Genomic DNA, 23560 nt, shown 5'->3' on the forward strand with positions numbered 1-23560 from the left:
AGCAGCGTACAGCAAAGGATTGAGAGCTGTATACATGTATCTAAAAATAAGCCGATACTCTGGCGAAAATTTAGGAAGAAAACATGCTAATCGCAGGCAGGTCATCTCATGTGAAGAGCGATTAAGTCGCCGATGCTCGAACGGAACTAAATAAACAGGAGCCAGTAGAAGTTCTGGCCGAAATGCGTGGATAGGAAAGTTGCGGGAAGGGGGCTGAATGCACGTGGTGCTGGACAAGGTTAATTGCACCTAACAGGAAGAGGCTTTTTTTTTGTAATGAATATATCCTTTTTGACGTCGACTGAGACAATAATGATGACAGCGACTGCTATAGCAAAGACATTCCGCGGTTGCCTTTAGTGCAGACCGCATTGATTCTAATACACGGCTGTTTTACCATCCCTGGTAAAAGAAGCATGTAAACTTTACTGTGGCTCTACAGTATTATGGAGAAAATACAATTGGCAAGCGGACAATGAAGGACTACCAAAGACTGTCGTTGTTGATACATGCACCGAAGCCATTTCCTAGGGTCTTGGGCCGCTATCCATTAGCGACAATGACGTGTGCTCGCAGATCACCGGCCTGCTGACCCAAGGCCGTGGCGACGGGCGTGAATGGGTCTCGTCGTTCGCCCTGTCCTACAGCATGGACGCCTACCACTGGAAGCACTGCCTCGACGCCCACGGGAACAAAAAGGCACGCCAATTTTATTGCGAAAGCAATACTACTTTCACTTTTCAGCCCTTCGCGTAGCGAGGCGGTAGCTACCATTGACTTTTAGCGGGACCTTTGGCGCGCCGCCAAGCACAGCTATAGTGCTCTAGAATATTGGGCAGTGTGACGACCGGCGCCGAAGAGCGGGCCGCTTTTGCGATGACAAGAACCGACTCCCACGAGAGGGCGCGACGTGCAACAGGGGTGCCACGTTCGCCGCTCGGCGCGTAGCGGCCGCGGGATAGCGGGGGTACAGAGGAGGGTTGCGGTTCTCTTTGGAGCGATTTTCAGACGGTGCGCAATTAGTGTGATAATTAATAAAGAGGCTACTTATTCCAGGTGCTTAAACTGATCCCTGCCATTCTTTTACGTCTATCGGGAGACATCGTGCACGCTTGGGTAGTCCTTCGGAGCAGCGCGCGATGTTTGAATCGCTATCTGAAACTCTCAACATTTCTTCCTGTGGACAGTTACAAATCATCCAGATGAGCAATTTGTACTTAATGTTTGCAATGAAGCGTGGTTTTTTGCATTCGTAAATCCCGTAAGGGAATAAAGGCTGCTGCCCAGCAGTGCTATTAACACGCGGAGAAAAACAGTGTACATGCGAATCAAAGCTTGTGCTTCGTAAGGCCTCTTTAGGAACACCTATTTTTTACAAACCTTATTTACGAACACCTGCTTACATTTTTCAACTTGCGCTTATTGATACATAACAACGTTTATCTTAAATCGTCAGTAATCTGTAATATATCTCTTTAATCGGTGTCCTTTATGTGCCCTAATCACCGCTTATAGAAATTACAAATACAGTGTGCGAGCAAAACACATTTATTCACTACCGTACTAATTTAAAGCACTGTGGTATTTACCGGCAAAAAAAAAATAAACAAGGTATACGCGGCTCAAGCATTTATTCTTTCTTCGTGATTAACAATTACGTATATCGCGGACATTTGTTTGCGTGCCACTAACCAAAGGGTGAACCAGCTGCTTAGATGAAAAAAAAGACGAAAAGTCAAGTACAGCTAGGGCATTACTTCAAATAAAATATGAAAAATTAAACCCGTCACATACGTAATACGTTCATAGTGGGCACTTGAGTGCGGACGCTTTACTGGCATCAAATGGTACAGAGCAAACAAACAAAAATAAAAGCACTGAAAATTGCGCGTCGAATTGGCAGGTATGATGCAGTTCTTGGCGCGCACCGAGAGAAAGCGGAAAAATGCGAAAAAGATGACGAGCACTTAATACGCAAGCAATTAATATAATGCCGAAATCAAATGCGGACATAATGCGTGTTTATTCTTTAAGTGTGTGGTGTGAAATATGAGTAATCGACTGGATATACTTGCAACTACTGCTTACCGGACTATAAATAATCGGGCTACTTGCCGCGGGTGCTTTTTGCAGTACTAACCAGACTGTAATTGTTAACAAGGTTAATATTACACGTGAAATACTTCCAAGGGAATTTAATTATTTTCCCTTTGGGAACTCTTGTCGTGATTCGCTTACTTCGCAAAGAGCGACGCCGTAAAAACACATCAAATTTCATTGCTTCAAGTGGGAGCTTTTCTGGTGCTCCAAGTAGGTAAACTTTTTGAACCTTCACATTTTACAGGAAGTTTGCAAAATCTGAAGTGCAAAGCAGTCGAAAAGGACCGTGCATCCGAGCCAAATTTTTGAGTAAATTGCGACCTAGCTTCGAACCTATGGCGCTATTTTTGTTCGTGGTGAGAAACCGTGCCGACCTCACAACCTCTCTTTCGCAGAAGGATGATATAGCGGAAGCGAATTAAGCGTACCCTATAGCCTTCGCGTCCTCTATTTTCCGTCATTTCTTTTTCAAAGCTATTCTTTTTTTTTTGTATGTGTACATAAAACAGGACTAGAGCGATCTTCTGGAGGCAATGACTTGCATATTACCGGTGGCTTGCGCACCCTAGAATGGAAACATTTTATTTATTTATTTATTTATTTATTTGATACTGCCAACTGCCTCTTGGCAGTCCAAGCAGGAGTGAGTAAGTACAGTCGGCACTACAAATCAAGGTAAACAAGAATGTGAGTGACAAGAAAACATAAGGAAATGACTTGCAATACAGATTATTGCGCGGGCAAAAGCAGCTTATACAAAATTACAAAAAAGAACATTAAAAAGAACAAAAAAAAAAAACACACACACATCTGCAAACTGCAAAAACAGGAGACTGGACACTCTAAAATTAACATACTTCATTGCAAAGAGTGCACAGCAGACGCAAAGGATTCGACCGAGGTCATATTGGCGACTTCTTGCGGTAGGGCATTCCACTCTGCTATAGTTCGAGGGAAGAACGAGAAGCGATAAGCGCTAGTCTTAGCCTGTGGCATCACAATTGTTTTGCTATGCTTGCCTCTTGTTTCTCTTCTCTTATTAAAATTGATGTAGATGTCGGAATCCATTTTTGTTTGTTTATTAACTATATTAAACAACGTTTGTAGGCGATGTAGTCTACGCCGAAATTCTAATGTTGGGAGGCCGGACCGTGTTCTGAGTTCAGTGACCGAGGCTCTTCTACTGTAAGTATTATAAATAAATCTAAGGGCTTTCTTTTGCACGTTTTCAATGTTATTGATGGCAGTTTTTGTGTGGGGATCCCACACAACATCGGCGTAATCGAGCAATGGTCTAATGAGTGTCGTATAGGCAGCGAGTTTAGTCCTACTAGTGCAATGCTTCAGCCGGTGTTTAAGTAGCCATAGTCTCCTTAGCGACGCCGAAACGACATATTCAACATGAGCATTCCAGGTTAGCTTCGAGTCAATTACTACACCCAGGTATTTAAATTTGTCAACCGGCTTAATTGCTGCATTGTTGATTTTATATGTACAAATTAATGGTGTTTTCTTCCTTGTAATGACCATGTGTGTGCATTTTGACGCGTTTAAGTTCATGCGCCAGGACTGACACCAATTATTGATTGCAGTTAGGTAATCATGTATGGCAGTCTGATCGTGCAGTGATTGAATGTTATGATACACAATGCAATCATCTGCGAAGAACCGGCATCGTACCGGGGAATCAAAGGTCAAATCATTTAGATAAATTAAAAAGAGAAGGGGTCCAAGTACTGAACCTTGCGGTACACCGGAAAGTACGGGAGCAGGTAGAGAAATTGAGTTTCCTATACGGACGTACTGTGTTCGGTTAGATAAATAGGAGTCAAGCCAGCGGAGAATTTGTTCATTCTTTAGCACGCATTGTAGCTTCAGTTTTAGTCTATTGTGACAAACACGATCGAACGCTTTCTGAAAATCGAGAAAAAGCACGTCTATTTGCCCGCCCCGGTCCAGCGCTGCCATGACCTCATTGGTAATGTGTAGAAGCTGTGTAACTGTGGATAGGCCACGCCGAAATCCATGTTGTTTTTCGGAAAAGAAACTATTATTTTCTAGAAAGCTAATCACGTGCTTAAAAATAAAGTGCTCCATCACCTTACTAGCGGTGCACAGAAGAGAAACGGGTCTGTAATTAGTAATACTGAGTTTATCTCCGGACTTATAAATGGGTATTACCTTTGCTGCTGTCCAATCATTAGGAAGGACACCTTGCCTTAGACTTTCATTAAATATTATAAACAGATATTTTGCGCACCACTCCGCGTACCTAAAAAGAAAATTATTTGGGATGTCATCGGGACCAGCAGATTTCTTTATATCTATGCTTAGTAGGGACAATTCTGGAACAATTAGGTCATTGTTAAACTATAACGCATTGAGATTAAATGTTTTAAGTATAGCGCACATCTCTGGGTATTTATAAAGCTACCCGTTACAACAATGTTTCAACTTATGGAGAGAAAAGAAAATGGTGTGTTCTTAGATTAGTGTACAGTTTCACAAATTGTTGTCTCTTAAATTTCGACGCTTATATATCTTTATACGCGTTCGATTGCAGCCTGTTTGTGCACTGCTTTCCTCTTCCCGGCCGCCTTCATTTGGTTCTTATGCTCGGTTGTTTCCTCTCTTTTTATTGTTTTTAATATATCTCCATTTTTCTTCCTCTTTAGCTGCCTGCTTTCTTCGTCGTGCGTTTGCCGTGCCGCACAAAAATTCTGAACCTTTATTCACATTCGCAGTCGCTCTTTTCACGGCGCTGCGTGCCTTCCACCAACCCCTTTCTTCCTCCCTGGTAGGCGACACGTTTCTTTTTATTTTCCTGTGAAACCTTTACCTCCCACTTCTTCCACCTTTCCTGACCCACTGTGTTCCGTTATTCAGTAGCCAGTTGGCGTGGTGTCGTTCGTTTTTCATGTCCTTACTTTACTATATCTCTACCTCCATGCGGAGTAGTCCACATTTAATTCATATCCAAGTGAATGCTGACTTCTCTTGTGGCTTCAGTGACGTACTGTAGTCGGCATAGTTGGAGTGAAAAACAACGGAATATACCATTTTGGACTGTTTTGATAATGGGGTTACTGTGACCAGTTTTATTCAGCGCTCGAACGCACGTGTTGTATGTTTCACTTCTTCATACATCCTGCCTCCACACAGCCCTCTTTTCAAAACGACTACATTTCTGGACGTGAATTAGGTGCTTTAGGAATGCTAAAGCAAGCTGTACGGCGAGTGAAGCGTGCTGTGCGAGTCGTACGCCGGCCCTCTCCAAGCTGTTTTCTTCGGAGCCAACTCCTGTCATGTTACTTCCCCGAGGTGTTGCCGACGGCCAAAATGGAAAATAAATTAGGTGATTGCTAACAGTACTGAGCACCGTTAACCGGCATATTTGTAAAATCTTGTCGCGAACAGCTCGAGACGACGCACAAGCAAACAAGAACGTACAGTCCGCGCGGTATCCGCCCCGCCGCACAGCGCGCATACGCGGGCGCCCGGACGGCTGACACACCAGTTGCTGGTGGCGCCCTCTGCGCTGCGGCGCCTCCGTCATCGCAAAAGCGGCCTCCCGCTCCCATGCATTGCGCGGCGCGGTCGACACACTGCCCAATCTTCTAGAGCACTATAGCACAGCTGCGCAAAAACAGGGGCCCCAACTCGCGCCGTCAACTCGCGAGGCGGTAGCTATCAACCGCGGCCTAACTCCCGCTCCCTCCGTGAGGGAGCGCTACAGCCGGAGTGACGTCATCCCATCTGCCGCAAAAACAGGGGCCCCAACTCGCGCCGTCAACTTGCGAGGCGGTAGCTAGCATCCGCGGCCTAACTCCCGCTCCTTCCACGAGGGGCGCTACAGCCGGAGTGACGTCAGCCCATCTGTGGCAAAAACAGGGGCCCCAATACATAGAATAACCAGGTAGCACTCCGCAATAAACAATAGTTGAACCATATGCCGTGGCCAGAGTGAATCACTGCATAACCATAAGCATAACCACAAGCACCACAGCCAGCTACACCACCAGCTGCGTAGCCATAGCTATTGCTTTCGCAATTACCAGGCTTAACTAAGCTAAGCCACTGCCCATTTTTTTTTTTCACTAAGATATCTTGCTTGGAGGAGTGCTATGTGGGCGATGCACAATAGGCAGCACCAGACAGGCAAATCGCTTGCGCTGAACCATGCTATATATCCAAAGGGAGCCATGTCAACACAGACGCTAAATCAAAGGAAGCTCGTTTCTGGCTTCACGGCATCTGGGTCTTTGAAAGGTCGCTCGTTTTCGTTTTGCGTGTGTAGGTTTACCCAAGGATTCCAGTCTTGGAGCAAACGTCTTTATGCATAGGGCTGGATCACCCGTCGCATTTTCTTACCATGATGATCAGGCCCCTGATGGCAGTTCCTGTAAGTCTCGAGACATTGAGAAAAGCTGTCCTCCCACTGCTTGAAACAGCAGCTGAACTCGAATTGAGTGGCTCGGTGGCCGGAGCACAAACGCACACAAATACATGATATTGCTCCTGTGGTGTCCAAAAAGTGCATGATGTACATTCGCACTTAAAATATTATGTGCAGCGAGAGTAAAGTGTGCTGTGACTCCTACGAACGAGGTATGTGTAAGTAATGATGCTAGCTGTGCATAAAGTAAACTGAAAGTTAAAAGCATGCGTTACTGGCTATGTCCATAAAATACGCTGTAGCAAGCGCCAAACATCCGCGAAGCGTGGAAAGAACGCTTCGCTTTAAGCTTTATTATTTAGCTTCATTATTTCTAAGTGCCTCTGGATGCACGACTAGAACGACTATCTGAAGTGGCACTATAAATTCGTTTTTTTTTTTATTCTTTTCTTCAAACATGTGTCTGTTCGTCGAATTTAGAATAATATGCAAGACCCAGTGAAATCAGTTGCTATACTCTCCTATAGTGTGTTGTGAGGGCGGTTGTAGGTACGCATTTGCTTACAACCTGTCAGTATATGTTTGCTTGCTCTCTGTGGCCAAGTCATTCAGTTTGATGTAGTGATACCATGGTGCTCTCGAGGTTTTAACCTCGGTTAGTCTTAGCGACATTCCTGGACCCGGCTTTGTGTGTGCAAGCCATGGGGAATGCCGTGATAGTTGACACCATATGTATAATGTCCTCGCAGATTTAACGTCGGATTGTCTCAGCAACGTTACTGTAAATTCATACTCGCAGGCTTTCCTGGGCAACAGCGATTCGCACAGCCTGAAGCTGAGCTACCTTGATCCTCCGGTGCGTGCCCGATTCCTGCGACTGCACGTGCTGCGCTGGCACGGACGGCCCAGCCTGCGCTTCGAGCCCCTCGGCTGCCAGGGTGCGTCTTACGCCTCGATCATTGATCTTCTGACTCTCAAAACCAGCAGGCACGTGAATAAGAGATGATAAAGCGAACAGAGTGCAGTGTATCCCTCCATCATTATTTCGTGTTTTCGGAGCTCTAAAAGGAAGCCTTTCCAAAATACATCTTATGCAATGCAAAGCTTTGCAAACATATTGGGGCAAATTACGGGCAAGTATCTTTCCTGTGGCTCAAGTTTTGCGAAGGATAAAATTGAAATAATTGACTCAGAGGTCACAGCGAATTACGCCCCAACGGACAGACGAGGGGGAGAGAAAAAACTGCCCACGATTACGTTATTTCCTAATGCGAAATTTGAGCGCAGCTCGTCAGCTGTTCCACCTTTTCGATAGATTGAGGCAAAGATTTCGAGCAAGACACGTATGTACAATTAGAGACAACTTTTTTTTTTTTTTAACGCATATTCCTTCAAGAAACACTCCACTAACAGTTCTTGGCTGTCATGAAAGAAGCATTGTGGTCGGAGAAATGGAGAGCAATTGCGTTATTGGGAGGTTGCGGGAAGCAGCACGTGGGCCCATAGGAACGTTACGCGACGAACAGATAGCAGCGACTGACTAAACGCGCGAATATAGTCCAACGCAACGCACTTGCACGCGTTACTGATAGGACAGTGATGCCTGACAAAAGATTGCTTATTCGCACGTTTCTGCTCAGGCCATGCATTAGTACCTTTATGTGGGCAAATGATGTTTATCGACGGCGTTGGCTTTATGAAGCCGTAGGTGGAGCGATGTATGAAAAGAAATGCAAATCAACCGTGAACTCCGAGATAGATGTATACGGTTTCATTTCTGGCAACAGTGCCTTGCACATTTATATCAAGAAAGGAAAGAATATACCTAAAAACAAATGCATGAACCCAACACGCAACATCACTGTATTGGACTGCAGCTTGTTTCTTTATTTCTTATTCAGCGTTAGAAATACAATGGTTCATTACTAACTATGCCAGTAAAATAACATTGAAAGCCGCTGCGGAAACTACGGCTGTGCTGCATTTCATTTTTTGTTTGTTAACCAGCTCACTCAACACAGACATCACCATTCCAGGGAAGACGAAGAAGTTGTTCTTTAACGCTGCCTTCACGTCCTTTTCTCTCTTTTTGTTTTGTATATTTAGTGATATAACCTGGGAGGCGCCGCTCCCTATTTCACACGGCGATGCAATTCTGGAGGCTCATGGGCCTCCTTTGGAACCCGGTGTGTCGGCAGCGGCCGCCCAGAGGAAGTGCCTCTACCAGTCGAGTGATGCAAGCAGTCAGGCCGCCATGTTATACTCGGCTGCTGAGACAGGCTTGCATTGTGATTATGAGAAATGGACCATGGACAATCGCTACACCGCCAACCTCTGCGAATACCTAAGCGCAACTGGACTTCACTCCTTCTTTTAACTTTCTATCTCCTGCATCCCATTCCCTCTTTCTCAACTTATGCCTTGTGAAAAACGTTTCGAGAAAAAAACACACACAAAAAAAAATCGCGTGCTTTGCTCTAGACGACGAAACTCCGCCTGGCGAACTGGTGGCGCTTGTACAGGTTGCGGCGCTTTTGATCATTTTTTTTCGCCGCTTGAGATGACGCCATAGTCGCAACGAACAGAGATATATATATATATATATATATATATATATATATATATATATATATATATGACGTGTTGTGTGTGTGTGTGGTTTGACTCCACATGATTGAGCCACTTGATGGCTGTTACACCTGTCTATTGGATTATCATAGACTTTACCTCTCACCACATCATGTGGGAAGGCGTTCCAATTAGACATAAGGGAAGAAATCTTGTGTCATTAGCCTCTGACCTTGACCTTCAGTATCTTAATGACGGTATCCCGACCTACATTTGAGGGGCGACTTACAGCAGCTGTCCTGAGTCCGGTTGCAGAAATAGAACCGCACCGAAGCGACACATGTATGCGCCGCGTCGATTGGTCAACCTTCTTTCAAGCAGTTACGAAAGATGTTTGCATAGCAGGCCTCTTCGCATATTTTGAAGACAAAATTAAGGAAGTCATGGTAAACGCGACGTCTTTATTCACCCTAGTGCCTAACTATACACAGAGTTTGATATGGAATTACAGCCCCTGCGACCACTGCGACTATATATATATATATATATATATATAATAGATAGATAGATACCGACGCACAAAGTCGCGCATCGAACTCAGAGATGCCAGGCGCACGCAAAAGAAAAATCAGCGTAGAATTTGTAAACCCTCCAGGCAAAGTGTAGGAGGCCATTCTGTGAAACTCTTCATTCACGGTAGCTTTATCACGCATCTGGAATGTCGTTCGTGGCCTTCGAACATCCTCTCAACAGCTCCACCCATTCATATCTCTCGCACTCTTCCAGATGGGGTGAGGTCGAGGTAGCTGAAGATTTCTGCTCTAGGGTAGCAGGCCAATCGACCCCAACGGCAACGCTGCATTTCAACGATATTCCTGCTTCTTAAGATTCACGAATGGACCTTCCCTTCTCCGTGGAAGAACGACGCTGTGCTGGCTTGTTGCAGACGGTCATCATCGGCATATCCCGACGGTGTAACATATTCTGCGCTTGCAAACCTTAGACAAGAAGCTAGACGCGTTTTTTTGAAATATTACAAAAAATCATGGAGGGACGGTGCAGTTCCAGACGAGTGGAAGTGCAGTCGTTTAGTTTCGCTCCTGAAACCAGGCAAATCGCCACTGGACTCGAAATTATACCGTCTAATTGCACTGGCTTGCTGCGTCGGCAAAGTACTGGAAAGAATACTGCTTACACGTATTGAGGGTTTCGACATGGACGCTCTCCAATTGACAACGTGGTGAACCTGGTATCATCTGAACAGCGTCAACAACTTTTGAAGCGTTTACCGGCGTCGTTATTCCTGGATATCGAAGGCGCATATGACGTCACTGACCAGACTATTTTGGACGCTCTGGTAGATGTCGAAATTGGCGGTTGCGTATCCGGCTGGATACGGAGTTATTTATCCAGCAGATCTCTTTGTGCTGACTGAGAAGGGTCCAACATCACATTTCCCTTCCCGTGGAGTCCCACCGAGTGGATTACTAAGCCCAATGCTTCTCAATCTTACAATTCGTTTCACTACGTTTCGTTTATTGATTCCTTAAGGACCCGAAAGCATTACATAAGGGGGGAGGGGGGGGGAGGATGGGGGCCATATAGTTTTGGAAATGTCGGGAAAAATGGAAATAAAGCACTCAGTAAAAAAAAAAAAGGAACTACAAAGTGCAACACACGTGATAATTACGGTATTCATATAAATGTTTAGCAGATGATTATACAGCCCTATAAAGTAAGTAAAATAAGGATTAAATTAATGCATAAATCAGTCGATCTAAGTCTGATAAGCTTTTAATTTTTCGCGGAATGTTTTACGATCAGTGTATGAAGCGATGTCCTTAATCAGCGAGCTCCAGAGTACTATTGCATTAGGAAAGCATAACCTGTTATTAGCAGACATGTGGCCGCTTATACGTGCTATCGGGTTATTGTGGCTGAGCCGGGAGGAAGTTCTTAGTGGGGCAGCTATCAAATAGTGGCGTGATTTTAAATTGCGATAAAATGTGTGAAATAAACATAGCGGGCGATGCCATGGCGTGAATCGAGTGTTGAGAGACGAAGGGACTGCTGGAGGTACGTGACACTAGATTTTCGTGTGTAACATGAAGTGATGAACCGACCTGCACGATTTTGGATTGAATCCAATTCGATGGTGAGATAGGATTTCCATGGATGCCAGATGGATAATGCATACTCTAACTTTGGGCCTACAAATGTTTCGTGCGCTAATTGTATTATTTCAGGAGATTCAGATTTCAGATTACGTCGCAGGTAACCAAGTGAGCATAAAGCGTCGGAGCAAATTGATTGAATGTGAGTAACCCATAAAAGTGACGATGTCAGATGCACACCAAGATATTTGTAGGATTGTGCTACATTAGTAGGGACTGATGAAATGCTGTAAGTGTGGTGGATCAATGTGTGTTTCTGGGTGAAAGACAATGATTTGCACCTTGTAAGGTTTAAAGGAATCTGCCATTTTTCGCACCATCCTGCGAAGTCCTGTTGTAAGTCTGCATTATCAGCTTGGCTATGAATCGTATTATAAATAACACAGTCATCTGCAAAGAGTCGCAATTTACAAATAATGTTAGAAGGCAAGTAGTTTACATATATTAAGAAAAGTAATGGCGATAGGCTAGCCCCCTGAGGGACACCCGACGCCACATCTGTCATTGGTGATTGAAAGTCATTCGCAGATGTGAACTGTAAGCGTCCTTTGATGAAATGCTCTATCCAGTTTATTAGATTCTTGGGAATCCCGAGGCATGAAAGTTTCGCAAACAGGTTGTTTCAGCACGGTAAAGGCAGGAGTCAAGGGTCGGTGATCCGGGAAAGGCCACGCACTAGACGGAAGACAGCACACCAGCATCTGGAACACGAAGATGGGCGTAAACGTGGTGCGAGTGGTGTCATGCTCCAAGTGGTGGGCCGCTTCGGCCCGGTTTATGTAGCGTGCTCTCAGGTCTTGTGACGGGTGACGTTGGGGATGCAATATGTTTCCAGTCGAATTGTCAACTTACGCTGGATTCGTGGCCGGGCTATTGAAGGCGATGCCACCCAGGGCGGGTTCCAGGGTTCGGCTACAGGCACTGTGAAGGCAGGGGTCGAGGGCCGGTGATCCGGGAAAGGCCACGCATTAGACGGAAGACAGCACACCAGCATCTCGAACACGAAGATGGGCGCAAACAAAGTGCGGCGAGCGTTTTCATGCCCCCAGGGCTTATCGGCATGAAATCACAGTCGGCGCAACTCTCAATTTGTGAAGACGACACCTGTATCTGCACATCAGGAGTTACGGGCCCGCAAGTTCGAGCGACTCTTCAAAAGGGGAAAGGTTGTGTCGTACCTTCACCTACAAGGTCTGCAGATTTCAACCCAAAAGTACTAGCTCGTTGCATTTGCATTGAAGATGTCTCATTATACCGTACGTGTAAATGGCATATCAATACCCTACAGAAGCATCCGTCGCTTTCTAGGAGTGATTATCGACCGATATTTTAAGTGAACTCCCCATATTTCATTCATGAAAAGAGACTGACAGCGACTGCTCACGTCCTCGCAGTCTTTGGGGGAAGTCTTGGGGAGCATCAGTACGGTCGATGTACCAGCTGCACATTTAATTATTAATGGGATTCCTTCGGTACAACCTACCTGCACTTGGAAACATCATCCTAGCGTGAGCTTTGCGTCTACGTCTATTTCTCAATGCACAAGCTTTTCAAAGGGCTGCGCGTGATGCTATTGCATCATACATTTAAGGCGTAGCTTAAGTGTCCGTCTAGATTTCAATAACCAACGATTTATTTTCGGTTGGCGCAGAGTGCAACGAAATCATCTCTGTGCCGCCCGTGGCGCGGCTGACGGCGTCCAGCTGGCGGCCTTGGCACCCCCAGCAGGGCTCATGCAGCCCCGACGAAGCTCAGCTCTTCGCCAGGGGCGGCTGGTGCGCGCTCAGGAACAATGGCAACCAGTGGCTTCAGGTATGCACAGAGACGATTTCACTCCTCTCGGTGCCGTTCATTTTTCTTTGGCATATGTGGTATACAGTGCCTATCCAGTTGGGAAAGTTGTCCCATTGTAGATACATGGGCAAAGCGAGGTGAAGGATGTTGCGTTCTGTTCACTCCGTATGTCGCCTTGCGTCCAGGGCTTGTCTCTGCAATGATACACCCCACGTTCCCTCAAAGAGCCTGCAACATTAAAGGAGGGATGAAAAAAATTGGAGGCTTATTAAGGTTAAGCCCAGTGGATGCGAAGCATGTTAAGCAGCTGCCTCAGTGTGGATGGGGCTAAATAACGGAGACGTGGTTTTAGGTTAATCGTCGTACTTTATTCTTTGCAGCCCGACAAACACACTCTTATGGTCCGTAAATGCATGACTCTTGGTTTGCACGTCACTTACGCATACACGCCCGGCGCAAAGACGCTGGCGCGGTTGCGGGCACAGAGACTGACGCGACGGCGGGCGCGCGCCGCTTCATCCCTGGCGTGACGTCACATATCACGTGATGCAGCGATGGTGGCGCCGCGCGACGGCGCGAACCGAAGCGTGGAGGCCTCCGCCGGGCGACGTCCGACGGCGCGATATGAGGCCCCATCTGCAGCCGGTGTGACGTCATCACGTGACGTCACATCATGTGATCTCACTTCAAGGTCAATAGAGAGATTTAGCCCACCGTGATCCGCGATCCGCTACCGTGATCCGCCACCGCGCGTTCCACTGCGCATGCTCAGATCCCCTTGGCGCCGATAGATGGCGCCACATACTGGATGTTGGCACACAGACCTGCCGCATCGGAACCAATCAGCTTGTGCGCCCCGCCCACGAACGGTAGAGGGCCACGGTGGCGGATCGCGGATCACGGTATGCTAAATCTCTCTAATGGTGGCCACCGCCGGGAGGCGACCGACGGCACGATATGAGGCCCCATCTGCAGCCGGTGTGACGTCATCACGTGACGTCATGTCACGTGACCCCACTTCAGGGTCAATGGTGGCCACCGCCGGGCGTCGCGCCAAGACCCGAAACCTAGGTTAATATGCTTCGCATAAAATGAGCGAAAGAAATGCTCGGACAAAGGAGACTGCTGGATTTTCGCTGACCAGCTGGAGTTTTATCGCGAGACGTTCGCATACTTATTTACATGCGCAATCACAACTTCTCCGTGTCCTGAGGTGAAAACGCGGGAACACGGACAAGCTCATTGTAATACGGCTCTTTAGTAACACCAATTATCAAATTCTGTTCTTCAATGACTAAGAAAGCGTTCATTCGCATGCTGTGTGCTGTTCTTTTGAACACAACACTGCAACTAATTTACGTCTGTGTCCTTACTTTTGCGTATTTTAGGCTTAGGAAATAGCGGCGTATAATGTACAAATCAGCAGCAACAATAATACATATTTCAGGTCTCTTTAAACACACACACACAACGCGCGCATGCAAACGTAGCGCTTAAAATAGACTATTTTTGCCTGGAACCGTTTAGTGCAGCACAACTTTAGGACCTACGTATATGGAATGTTTATTTCATTGTCTTTATGCCTCAGGGACATTGAAGATGAAAATAAGGCGATGGATGCTGTGCCAGATGCCTGAAGTAATGTTAAGCAAGTGTTTAAAAGGACGGGATACAGTAGCTCACTAAAACCAACTGAGGAAGGTTGATTGTCTCGTTGACTAGACTGCTGTGCCTTTTTCTCCTATACAATTATTAGCAATGAGTGATGAGCTATATATATATATATATTAGCTCCTGTATTAAGCTGTCAGGCGAGAAGTTGTAGGTCATGTTAGAAAAAAAACACTTGATTGAAGAATTAGGACCAAGTTGTCATTATGCTGTTTTATTTATTGGCCTTAAAGGCCACTATCTAGGGTATGGCACTGACAAAAAATCAAGCCGAACACTGATGAAGTATCGCTGATAGTCTCTACAAGTACTACAATATTTGCGTGCCAGAAAGCAGCAAAAATAGTAATCAAAACTCTCTCACGCTCGCCTTCAAAAGCCATATTCCGTGCTCTACTCTGGCCGCCGATCCTCGACGCTGACGTCAATACCCAAGACAGCATCCACTGGTCCGTCTCTGACGGACGGGTGGAGAGTGGGCGGAGACCACTAATTACCGCTTGCAACGCTCGCTTAATTTTCTCTCGCTTATTTTGCTGTCGCGCACGTGGAGTCCCTGCTCCTGCAGACAACACGCCGAACCCGGAGGAGTAAAAATGAATTTGGCTTGCGGAGGCTAGACGGTTGGAGAGGAAAGTGAAAGACCTCTACGAGTCAACGGAAAGAGAGAAACACGGGGGAAACGTTTGATTTCGGGGTCTTTAACTGTGCGACTGTTTACTCAAAAAAAAAAAAAAAAAAAGTGTCCGCAGCCTTGCGTTCCGTGGGCAAAACCTCACAGTCATCGGGGAAGAACATAGTTCCGGCCGGAGGGTGCACCGTAGACCTTTAAGAGGATGATACCACGTGACGGCTACTGGCACATATCTGTCGCTCAGTGCGCACGCACAACTTCTGGAAAAAGAGGTATTTGTTTTGCTTTCGATGACAAGTCCTGGGACACTGATTATGCGCCGTTGTCACGTGGAAGCTTTTGTATTGTGCGAGTTATCTTTTAAACTGGACACAAAAAGCCAGTGCACCTATATGGTACCCTGGCGGAAATTTTAAGCAAGCTTGCTGCATTTCAAAACGATTGACAACTTCTACATTGTTTATTTATTCCTTAAGCAAAATCTAAAATTTTTCTAATTGCTTTTATTAATTAGTTTTCGTGAAAAAAAAACTATGTATTGAAGACTCGGTCGTACGACTCTTCACAGCCCTGAGTTGGTTTCACGGAGCTGAGATACTTCATGGTATCTAAAAGGTTGGTTAATTACCACCTTCAATTGAGGCATATAGGGTATATCATCGTAGACGCTCTTGTTCCTGGTTTCGAGGGTTAATTTATGTTTTACCCTCTGGCGTCGCAGGTGGACCTGGGACCCGCCACTCGCGTGACGGGTGTGGCAACCCGGGGCCGCGGTGATGCCCGGCGCAAGCACTGGACCACGGCGTACCTGCTCTCCTACTCCAACGACAGCCTCCGCTGGCACCACTACAAGGACGACAACCACCTGGACCCCAAGGCCGGTCCGCCTTCCACTCTTCTGTTCATCTCGTTGTTTGTTAAAAATCCGACACAATTTTTTAAGAAGCATCTGCTGTGAGCTGTAGTATGTGAGACTCAAGTCCCCTCAAGCCGCACGAAGCCGTACAGAAGCTGCAATATGCCGTACAGAAGTCGTCTCAAGTAGGATGAAGCCGTAGTATGCTATATTTTGGGAGCAGTAGCCTGCCGTGCCAAAGCCATCGGACTTTATACGAGCCATGCTTAGAGACTTGCTCCTCGAAACATTGTTTCTTAATATGAAGTTTGATGACTGATAATTGCACCACTTAAAGAGCCTCCATATTCGAGTTCGTTTTTTGTTCTAATGTAGCTCGACGTTTTCAGGTCCTAAATTTCTTACATACGCGAAAAGCAGCGCATGCTTGTGCACCTGCCGTACATAACAGTAGGCATGACATAGTTCAAATGATTTTTTTCTTCTCTAACGGCCCACTGTGTGCAACTAAGTGAAAAAATTAACGTCATCCCCTTAGCATGCACCATTTTGAGACAATTTTTATCTGGCGCATCGTTTTCAATAGCTGTTTGCTGCTTATTAAGCATATTTTTATTCTTGAAAATAATATTTATTGCGTTAAAACTTATCGTTGCATTATACACACTTCAACGTTTATGCATAACAAATGCAATTCTGATGGGACTGAGATTGTTACATCAAAGTTGAGCGTGGAAGCCATGTTGGGGGCCACAGTAAATTTTGAGAAAGACTCGATGGGAAGTGGCAAAAAGATCCGATGGAAGAGCTTGATATTGGTGACATCTTAGCAGAGTGCACAAGCTTTATTAAGTGACGATGTGAACTGACCCACCACCGCTAGAAAATGGGTAGAATGGGCACCAGCCGATGCGAGGAATTTAATCATGATTCATTTATCGATTTTCCAATCATATCTGACTCTGAATATATATTTTTTTTTTCTGAGAGAGGAAGGATCAACGTTGCTCACGCAGTCAAAATAAATTTTTATTTTAAATAAAATGCCGCTTTTAGACGCTCGTATCCGCTGAAGGTATAGTACGTCTTATTGAAATCGCCTGAAGTCGTACAAAATCTCGTTGGAAATTGGGAGATGCAGCGTGCCACACCGGTGAGGGTTGCTCACCGCATAATGCTGTTTCTACCATTCACTTGCGTTCCCATCACGTAAAGCCCAGTCTATATATTTTATTATTCTACTGTTCGACTGCGCTATATAATGTCTGCCGTAGGTTGCTCCCCTAGATCCTTTTTTTCTACCTCCCGGTGACCTGTCTCGCATCCGTTTGATGTTTAAAAACTAAATTGAAAAAAAAAAAAAGCAAGTTAAGGAATGGTTAAACATAATCAGACAAGCGAAAGAGCGCAACTCCTCCCACTGCCGGGGCTAAACAACACAAAGCTGTCGAGAGCATCTTGAAGGGAGAAGTTATGCGCAGTTATTAACCGGCATCGTTTACAACTGCCACTCCGGACGGTAACGGCGGTTAATTATAGTCATTGCTAACGCTATGTATCGGGACTCCATCCTTGATTAAACTATTCTTGCCATTTTAGACAACAGGAACTTGTCGGGGGCATTTTGAAGAGGGCGAGCCAGATGAGCAGCAGTGGCGGAAGGGAGGGGAGTGGAAAGCTGGGAGGTACTGTGTCGGACAATGCTATATACTTGTGGAGATATGTATCGGTACGAATACAATTTTTCAGGTGTGTGAAAAAAAAAAATTACCGACGATTACGTTACTTCCTAATGCGAAATTTGAGCGCAGCAAATAAGCTGTTTCACCTTTTCGATAGATTGAGGCAAAGAAATCGAGCAACACATGTATGCGCTATCACAGAATTTTTTTTTTTATTTTTCACACGTATTCCTTTAACAAAGACTCCACTAACAGTTGTTGACAGTCATGAAGGAAGCTTTGTGGTCGGAGAAATAGACTGATATATGTTCGACTTGGTACACCAATGCTTGATTCTCAAAGACGAGATCTATAATAGTGCCTCGCGAGGTTGTCACAGCCGTGGGACGCGTTACGAGCGAGAAGAACGGTATGTTCGCCCGCATAAGTGTGAAGAAATTCCTGTTTGTCTTTATGTCAACATTAAAGTCCCCCACTACTAACATCGGTGTGGATCGATGGACGGTTAATGCGAGTTGCAGGAAGTGCACGACGTCTTTCGTGAGTGCCGTAGGGGCGAAGTAGGCAGCTACTACCAGCAAGCCGTTGGGCAACTTTGCGGCGCACAGTTCGCCAACTTCATGTGACGTGCCAAACATTTCGACTGGTATTGCAGAGAGACCTGTGCGCAAGTAGATAGCGACTCCCGCCGCTCTGTTGTCACCGCACAGGGGTTGCATTGGAGGAGGAGCGAAGAAAGGAATTAAGTTCGAGCCGGCGCTTTGACAACCGGAGACTCGCAAGAAGAGGGGGGAGGGGAGCGGCGTGTACACCCAGCGGCAAACGATGGGGGCAGAAGCGCGCGCAGCAAGCGGACAACGCGATAAAGGGAGGAGGGAAGAGATAGCAGCGACTGACTGATGCTGCTTACGCCGATAGTGAGTCAACCCCAGCTGCGGAGTTGGTTTCAGGGACAACGCCGCCGATGCCGACGCAAACAATATGATACCCTCGCTTCCGCAGCGCCAAGAACCAGGTCTAGCCGTGGGAAGGTGGTCACGTATTCGTCGACGTGCCGGGGCCTACGTGAAATAACCGGCGTGTCGGCAACTGAAGAGCACCCTATCCGCCACACAGGAACAGGGGGGGGGGGGGGGGGGGGACCCTCCCCTCCTCTTTCTGCATGGCGGCGACGGTGTTCTATGCAGTCACGTTATCTTGACTCTCTAGCGGCGTCAGCGGCATCCAGCGGTATCAGTCGGTCGCTGCTAGCGCTTGGGGGATAAAAGGGGGGCGGAGCTGGTTACGAGGCCGACGACGAAGCCGACGCGGAACCCAGGAACGGACGCCAAAGAGCTGCGCTCTAAAAGAAGCAGTGTGAGATGTAGGAGAAGAAGCGAATCAGCAGGACGAGAAGCGAGCGCCGGCTCCGCGTGCCGCACGTTCGATTAGAAGCGGGCGGCGGGGAGGCCGGTCGCCGCTAGGCACGTTCAAGGCCATATGAAACGTATGCCGACCAAGCTACAGAAGAGCCTAGTAAACTTCTTTTCACTTCAAAATTAAGGAGACCCTTAAGCTCTGCATATAAATGACCCGATAGGGGCCCCCTGGAGTGCTTCCGAATTGAGACGCGTAGTTTGCACTGCAGAGCCAGTTTTAAAATTACTAGAATTCGGAGGCATCATTTGTCTTGGCAATAACGTCATCGTCATCATCATCGTCATAAATCTTTATTCATAAGGAGGACTTGATGCTGAGAGGGGAAGGGGGTGGTTTAGGTGAGGTTGAGGGCGCCAGACTCGGACATGAAGTTCGACATGAACGTAACAGCTCTCGATAGAGTTCCAGTGGCAGCCGTTGGCCGGTGCCACAAGTTTTTTTCCGACACATTTTTTTTTTATTATTCTGGGTTACGGCGACGCCAATGTTTTTTCCACAGAACAAACTCTATATGCTATCGCGTAAAACAGAGCATGATTCTTTCAATGTATGCTCCTTTTTGCATCAAAGTGGCCAGGCGAAGAAATATCTTGCTCGAGCAGCTCTTTTTTGTTGGTTCGTGCTCTCACAGGTGTTCGGGGGCAACATGGACCGTGACACGGAGAGGCGCCACTACCTGAACCAGCCGTTCGTGGCACGCTTCGTGCGCTTCCAACCCACTTCGTGGAAGAGGAGAATCGCGCTCAGGGCCGCCGTCATCGGGTGCCCGCACAGGGGTAAGCGGAACACCCCTTCTGAACATCTCATCACGTTGGTGCATAGTTAAGTGAAAGCGCTTCCCCGCTATTGTTTCACCGTTAGCTGCGCTTGCAAAGTTGTATGTTGACGGAGAAACTTATAGATGAATAATAATAATAATAATAATAATAATAATAATAATAATAATAATAATAATAATAATAATAATAATAATAATAATAATAATAATAATAATAATAATTGTTTAGAGGAAGTATTCAGAGACTTGGAATGGGAGCAGTTAGAGATAAGGGTAGATGGAGAATACCTCAGTAATCTGCGATTTGCTGATGGCATTGTCTTGCTAAGCAACTCGGAGGATGAACTGCAAATAATGATTGGTGACCTAGACAGGAAAAGTAGAAAGGCAGGCTTAAAAACCAATATGCAGAAGACTAAGGTAATGTTCAACAGCCTCGGGAAGGAACAGCAGTTTAATTTAGGTAGCGAAATACTGGAAGTAGTAGGCGAATATGTCTTAGGATAGGTACTAAGACACTTAGGATAGGTACTAACCGCAGATCCGGACCATGAAAAGGAAATAACAAGAAGAATAAGACTGGGATGGAGCGCATTTGGCAAGCACTTGCAGATTATGACTAGCAGCTTACCGGTATCGCTCAAGAGGAAAGTATACAACAGTTGCATCTTGCCTGTACTCATCTATGGGGCTGAAGCGGGGAGGCTAACCAAGAGAGTTCTACTTAAGTTGAGGACAACCCAGAGGGCTATGGAACGAAAAATGGTAGGAGTAACATTAAGAGATAGGAAGCGTGCAGAGTGGATCAAAGAAATAACTCAAGTTATCGACATTCTAGTGGAAATTAAGAAGAAGAAATGGGCGTGGGCAGGACATGTAGTGCGAAGAGAGGATAACCGATGGTCTCTTGGGATAACAAACTGGACTCCAAGAGAAGGAAAGCGTAGCAGGGGCGGCAGAAAGTTAGGTGGGCGGATGAGCTTAAGAAGTTCGCAGGTGTCAAGCGGATGCAGCTAGCACAGAACCGGGTTAATTGGAGAAATATGGGAGAGGCCTTTGCCCTTCAGTGGGTATAGTCACGCTGATGATGATCATGATGATAATGTCATGACTCCATCACTCTCAACTTATTTTTGCCGCCATTTTCGGGAGGATTGAATATCCCGAACTTTCTTTCCCATTTAGACACTGTCCGTTGCCTGCAGTCTTCTAAGTGTCCGCTGTGGTTTAGATGCTTGTCCGGAATGCTTACTACGTCTTTCCTTCCCCGCAGCTTCTTCCTGTGCACCATTCTGATGCACTTTCTCATTTCCAATCCTCTCTTCAGGTGCCACCGAATTAAAGTCGCTCTAGGCCACAGGACGTCTTGTATTATTCCTCTAAAGATAATTCTTACTATTCAGGAAAATACTACGAGACGCAGCCACTAAACCTGTTCGTCCCAAACGTCTCCCCACTCGTGCCGGGTGTCCTCTCCTCAGCAAGGACGGGTTCACAACTTAATGCTTTTTCTCTTCAACTGAAACTACATTTTCTTCTTAAAATATGCGCGTTTTACATTATTAAAAACAAGCTGTAGAGACTGCGTTTCTTCGTGATATTCGAGGTATTTGGTTCTTGGACGTTTGAGGTAATGTTTCTGAAAGTTTTTTCAGTTCTGTGAGACGGACCATTTAATCCAATGTGAGTATATTGCGGTGCCCTTCGACCTGTCTTTGAGGACGCATGCAGTTCATTCAGATTCCCATACCAAGGCCATTTGCATTCTTTCGAGTCGTGATGCTCCAGAGCATTTGTACCGTAATAATGACAGATGACGACACAGGCTGTCGAACGAGGTTCAAGGATGGTAGGATGCCCCGTCCATCTGCAGGACCAAAGGGCTCTCTATCAAGAGCGCGGACAGCAGCGACATCTTCTTGATTCCCGGACAACGGCGACATATATCCCACTCCCTTTACCACCCAAAAAAGATTCCTATTCATTTCTTTAAAGCCAAGGAGTTTCATCATCATCCTCATCAGCCTGACTATATCAACTGCAGGGCGAAGGCCTCTCCCATATTTATCCAATTAACCCGGTTCTGTGCTAGCTGCATTCACTTGACCCCTGCGAACTTCTTAACCTCATCCGCCCACCTAACTTTCTGCCGCCCCCTGCTACGCTTTCCTTCTCTTGGAATCCAGTTTGTTACCCTAAGCGACCATCGGTTATCCTCTTTTCGCACTACATGTCCTGCCCATGCTCATTTCTTCTTAATTTTCGCTAGAATATTGTTAACTTGAGTTATTTCTCTGACCCATTCTGCACGCTTCCTATATCTCTTAATGTTACCCCTACCATTTTTCGTTCCATAGCCCTCTGGGTTGTCCTCAACTTAAGTAGAACCCTCTTGGTTAGCATCCACGTTTCAGCCCCATAGGTGAGTTTATAAATATTTATAAATTATAAATTATATGTAAGTTTATAAATTATAGGAGTTTATAAATATTCAAAGCGTTACGGTTGTAAGTGCCAATTCCAAAGCGCCCCTCTGCCGAAGTTTCTGCACCGCAGGTAGCCAAGTATATTCATGCTCTGTAAGTACTAAAATTTCAGTAATAATTGAACGGTTATAGCACAGCTGAAATTAGCGGCAGACAAATATCGGCCGAACGTGTGGCGCCGTCAGTATGAAAGACATGTATCAACATCCAGCCATTGCGCATGAGGGCAGGAATCCGCATGGCTGGCAGGCATTAAAGAGGATACGCTTTCAGATGTTTCTAACTCGCTGGAGGACAACGAGTTTATGCAGAGGCCAAAGAAAACACGGACGAGTTAGCATTGCTCGGCCGAATTCGATGCATATGCGCCAGCACATCAAATTTCACTTCAGTTTCGGTTCAAGGCTGGGTTTTCAAGGTGGTTGTTGTTGTTTGGCTGTAGGAAGAAGGAAAAGAAAATTCACGGGCCTGGTACTGGCTCTGTAGCTGTGAGACCTGAACTGATTGATTTATAGGAAGGGAAAGGCACGGTAACTGTCTCACTTGTTTTTCTGTGGACACCGCAACCGCGCCGTAAGGGAAGGGAGGAAGATGGGAGTGAAAGTGGAAAGGGAGAAAGAGGAGCCGTAGTGGAGGGCTACGGAGTAATTTCGACCACCTGGGGATCTTTAACGTGCGCTGACATCGCACAGCACACGACGCCTCTTCGTTTCGCCTCCATCGAAACGCAGCCGCCGAGGTCGGCTTCGAACCCGGGTACTCCGGCACAGTAGTCGGGCGTCTTACCACTGCACCACCCCGGCGGGGCGCACAGCCGCTGCCTCGTACGGACAGGAGAAAGTAGAGAAGAAAGAGAAGAAGGAAAGAAAGACGCGCGCCGCAACAGCCGTCGTCTGCCGCCTAAGCGGTGGCGGGTGCAATGAAGGCCTACAACAGACAAAAATTCGGTGGCTGGCTAGGGCCCCCGCCGCAAGCGGCGTTGACCTACCGTCCCAGCCCCGT

General features: G+C 46.4%; 1 protein-coding gene across 1 annotated transcript in view; it reads left to right on the forward strand.

Moving 5' to 3' along the window:
- LOC146182034 (lactadherin-like) overlaps window positions 1-23560 on the forward strand; it is a 63608-nt gene that overhangs the window by 18999 nt on the left and 21049 nt on the right. Inside the window, exons 4-8 of the mRNA XM_084575885.1 lie at window positions 577-699; window positions 7296-7434; window positions 12890-13050; window positions 16059-16214; window positions 19926-20070. Coding sequence (XP_084432011.1) covers window positions 577-699; window positions 7296-7434; window positions 12890-13050; window positions 16059-16214; window positions 19926-20070 — 724 coding nt within the window. The remainder of the gene's footprint in view (window positions 1-576; window positions 700-7295; window positions 7435-12889; window positions 13051-16058; window positions 16215-19925; window positions 20071-23560) is intronic.

This window comes from Amblyomma maculatum, chromosome 8, assembly GCF_055883805.1.
Source record: "Amblyomma maculatum isolate TAMU_Amacu chromosome 8, ASM5588380v1, whole genome shotgun sequence".
Lineage (NCBI taxonomy): Eukaryota > Metazoa > Arthropoda > Arachnida > Ixodida > Ixodidae > Amblyomma > Amblyomma maculatum.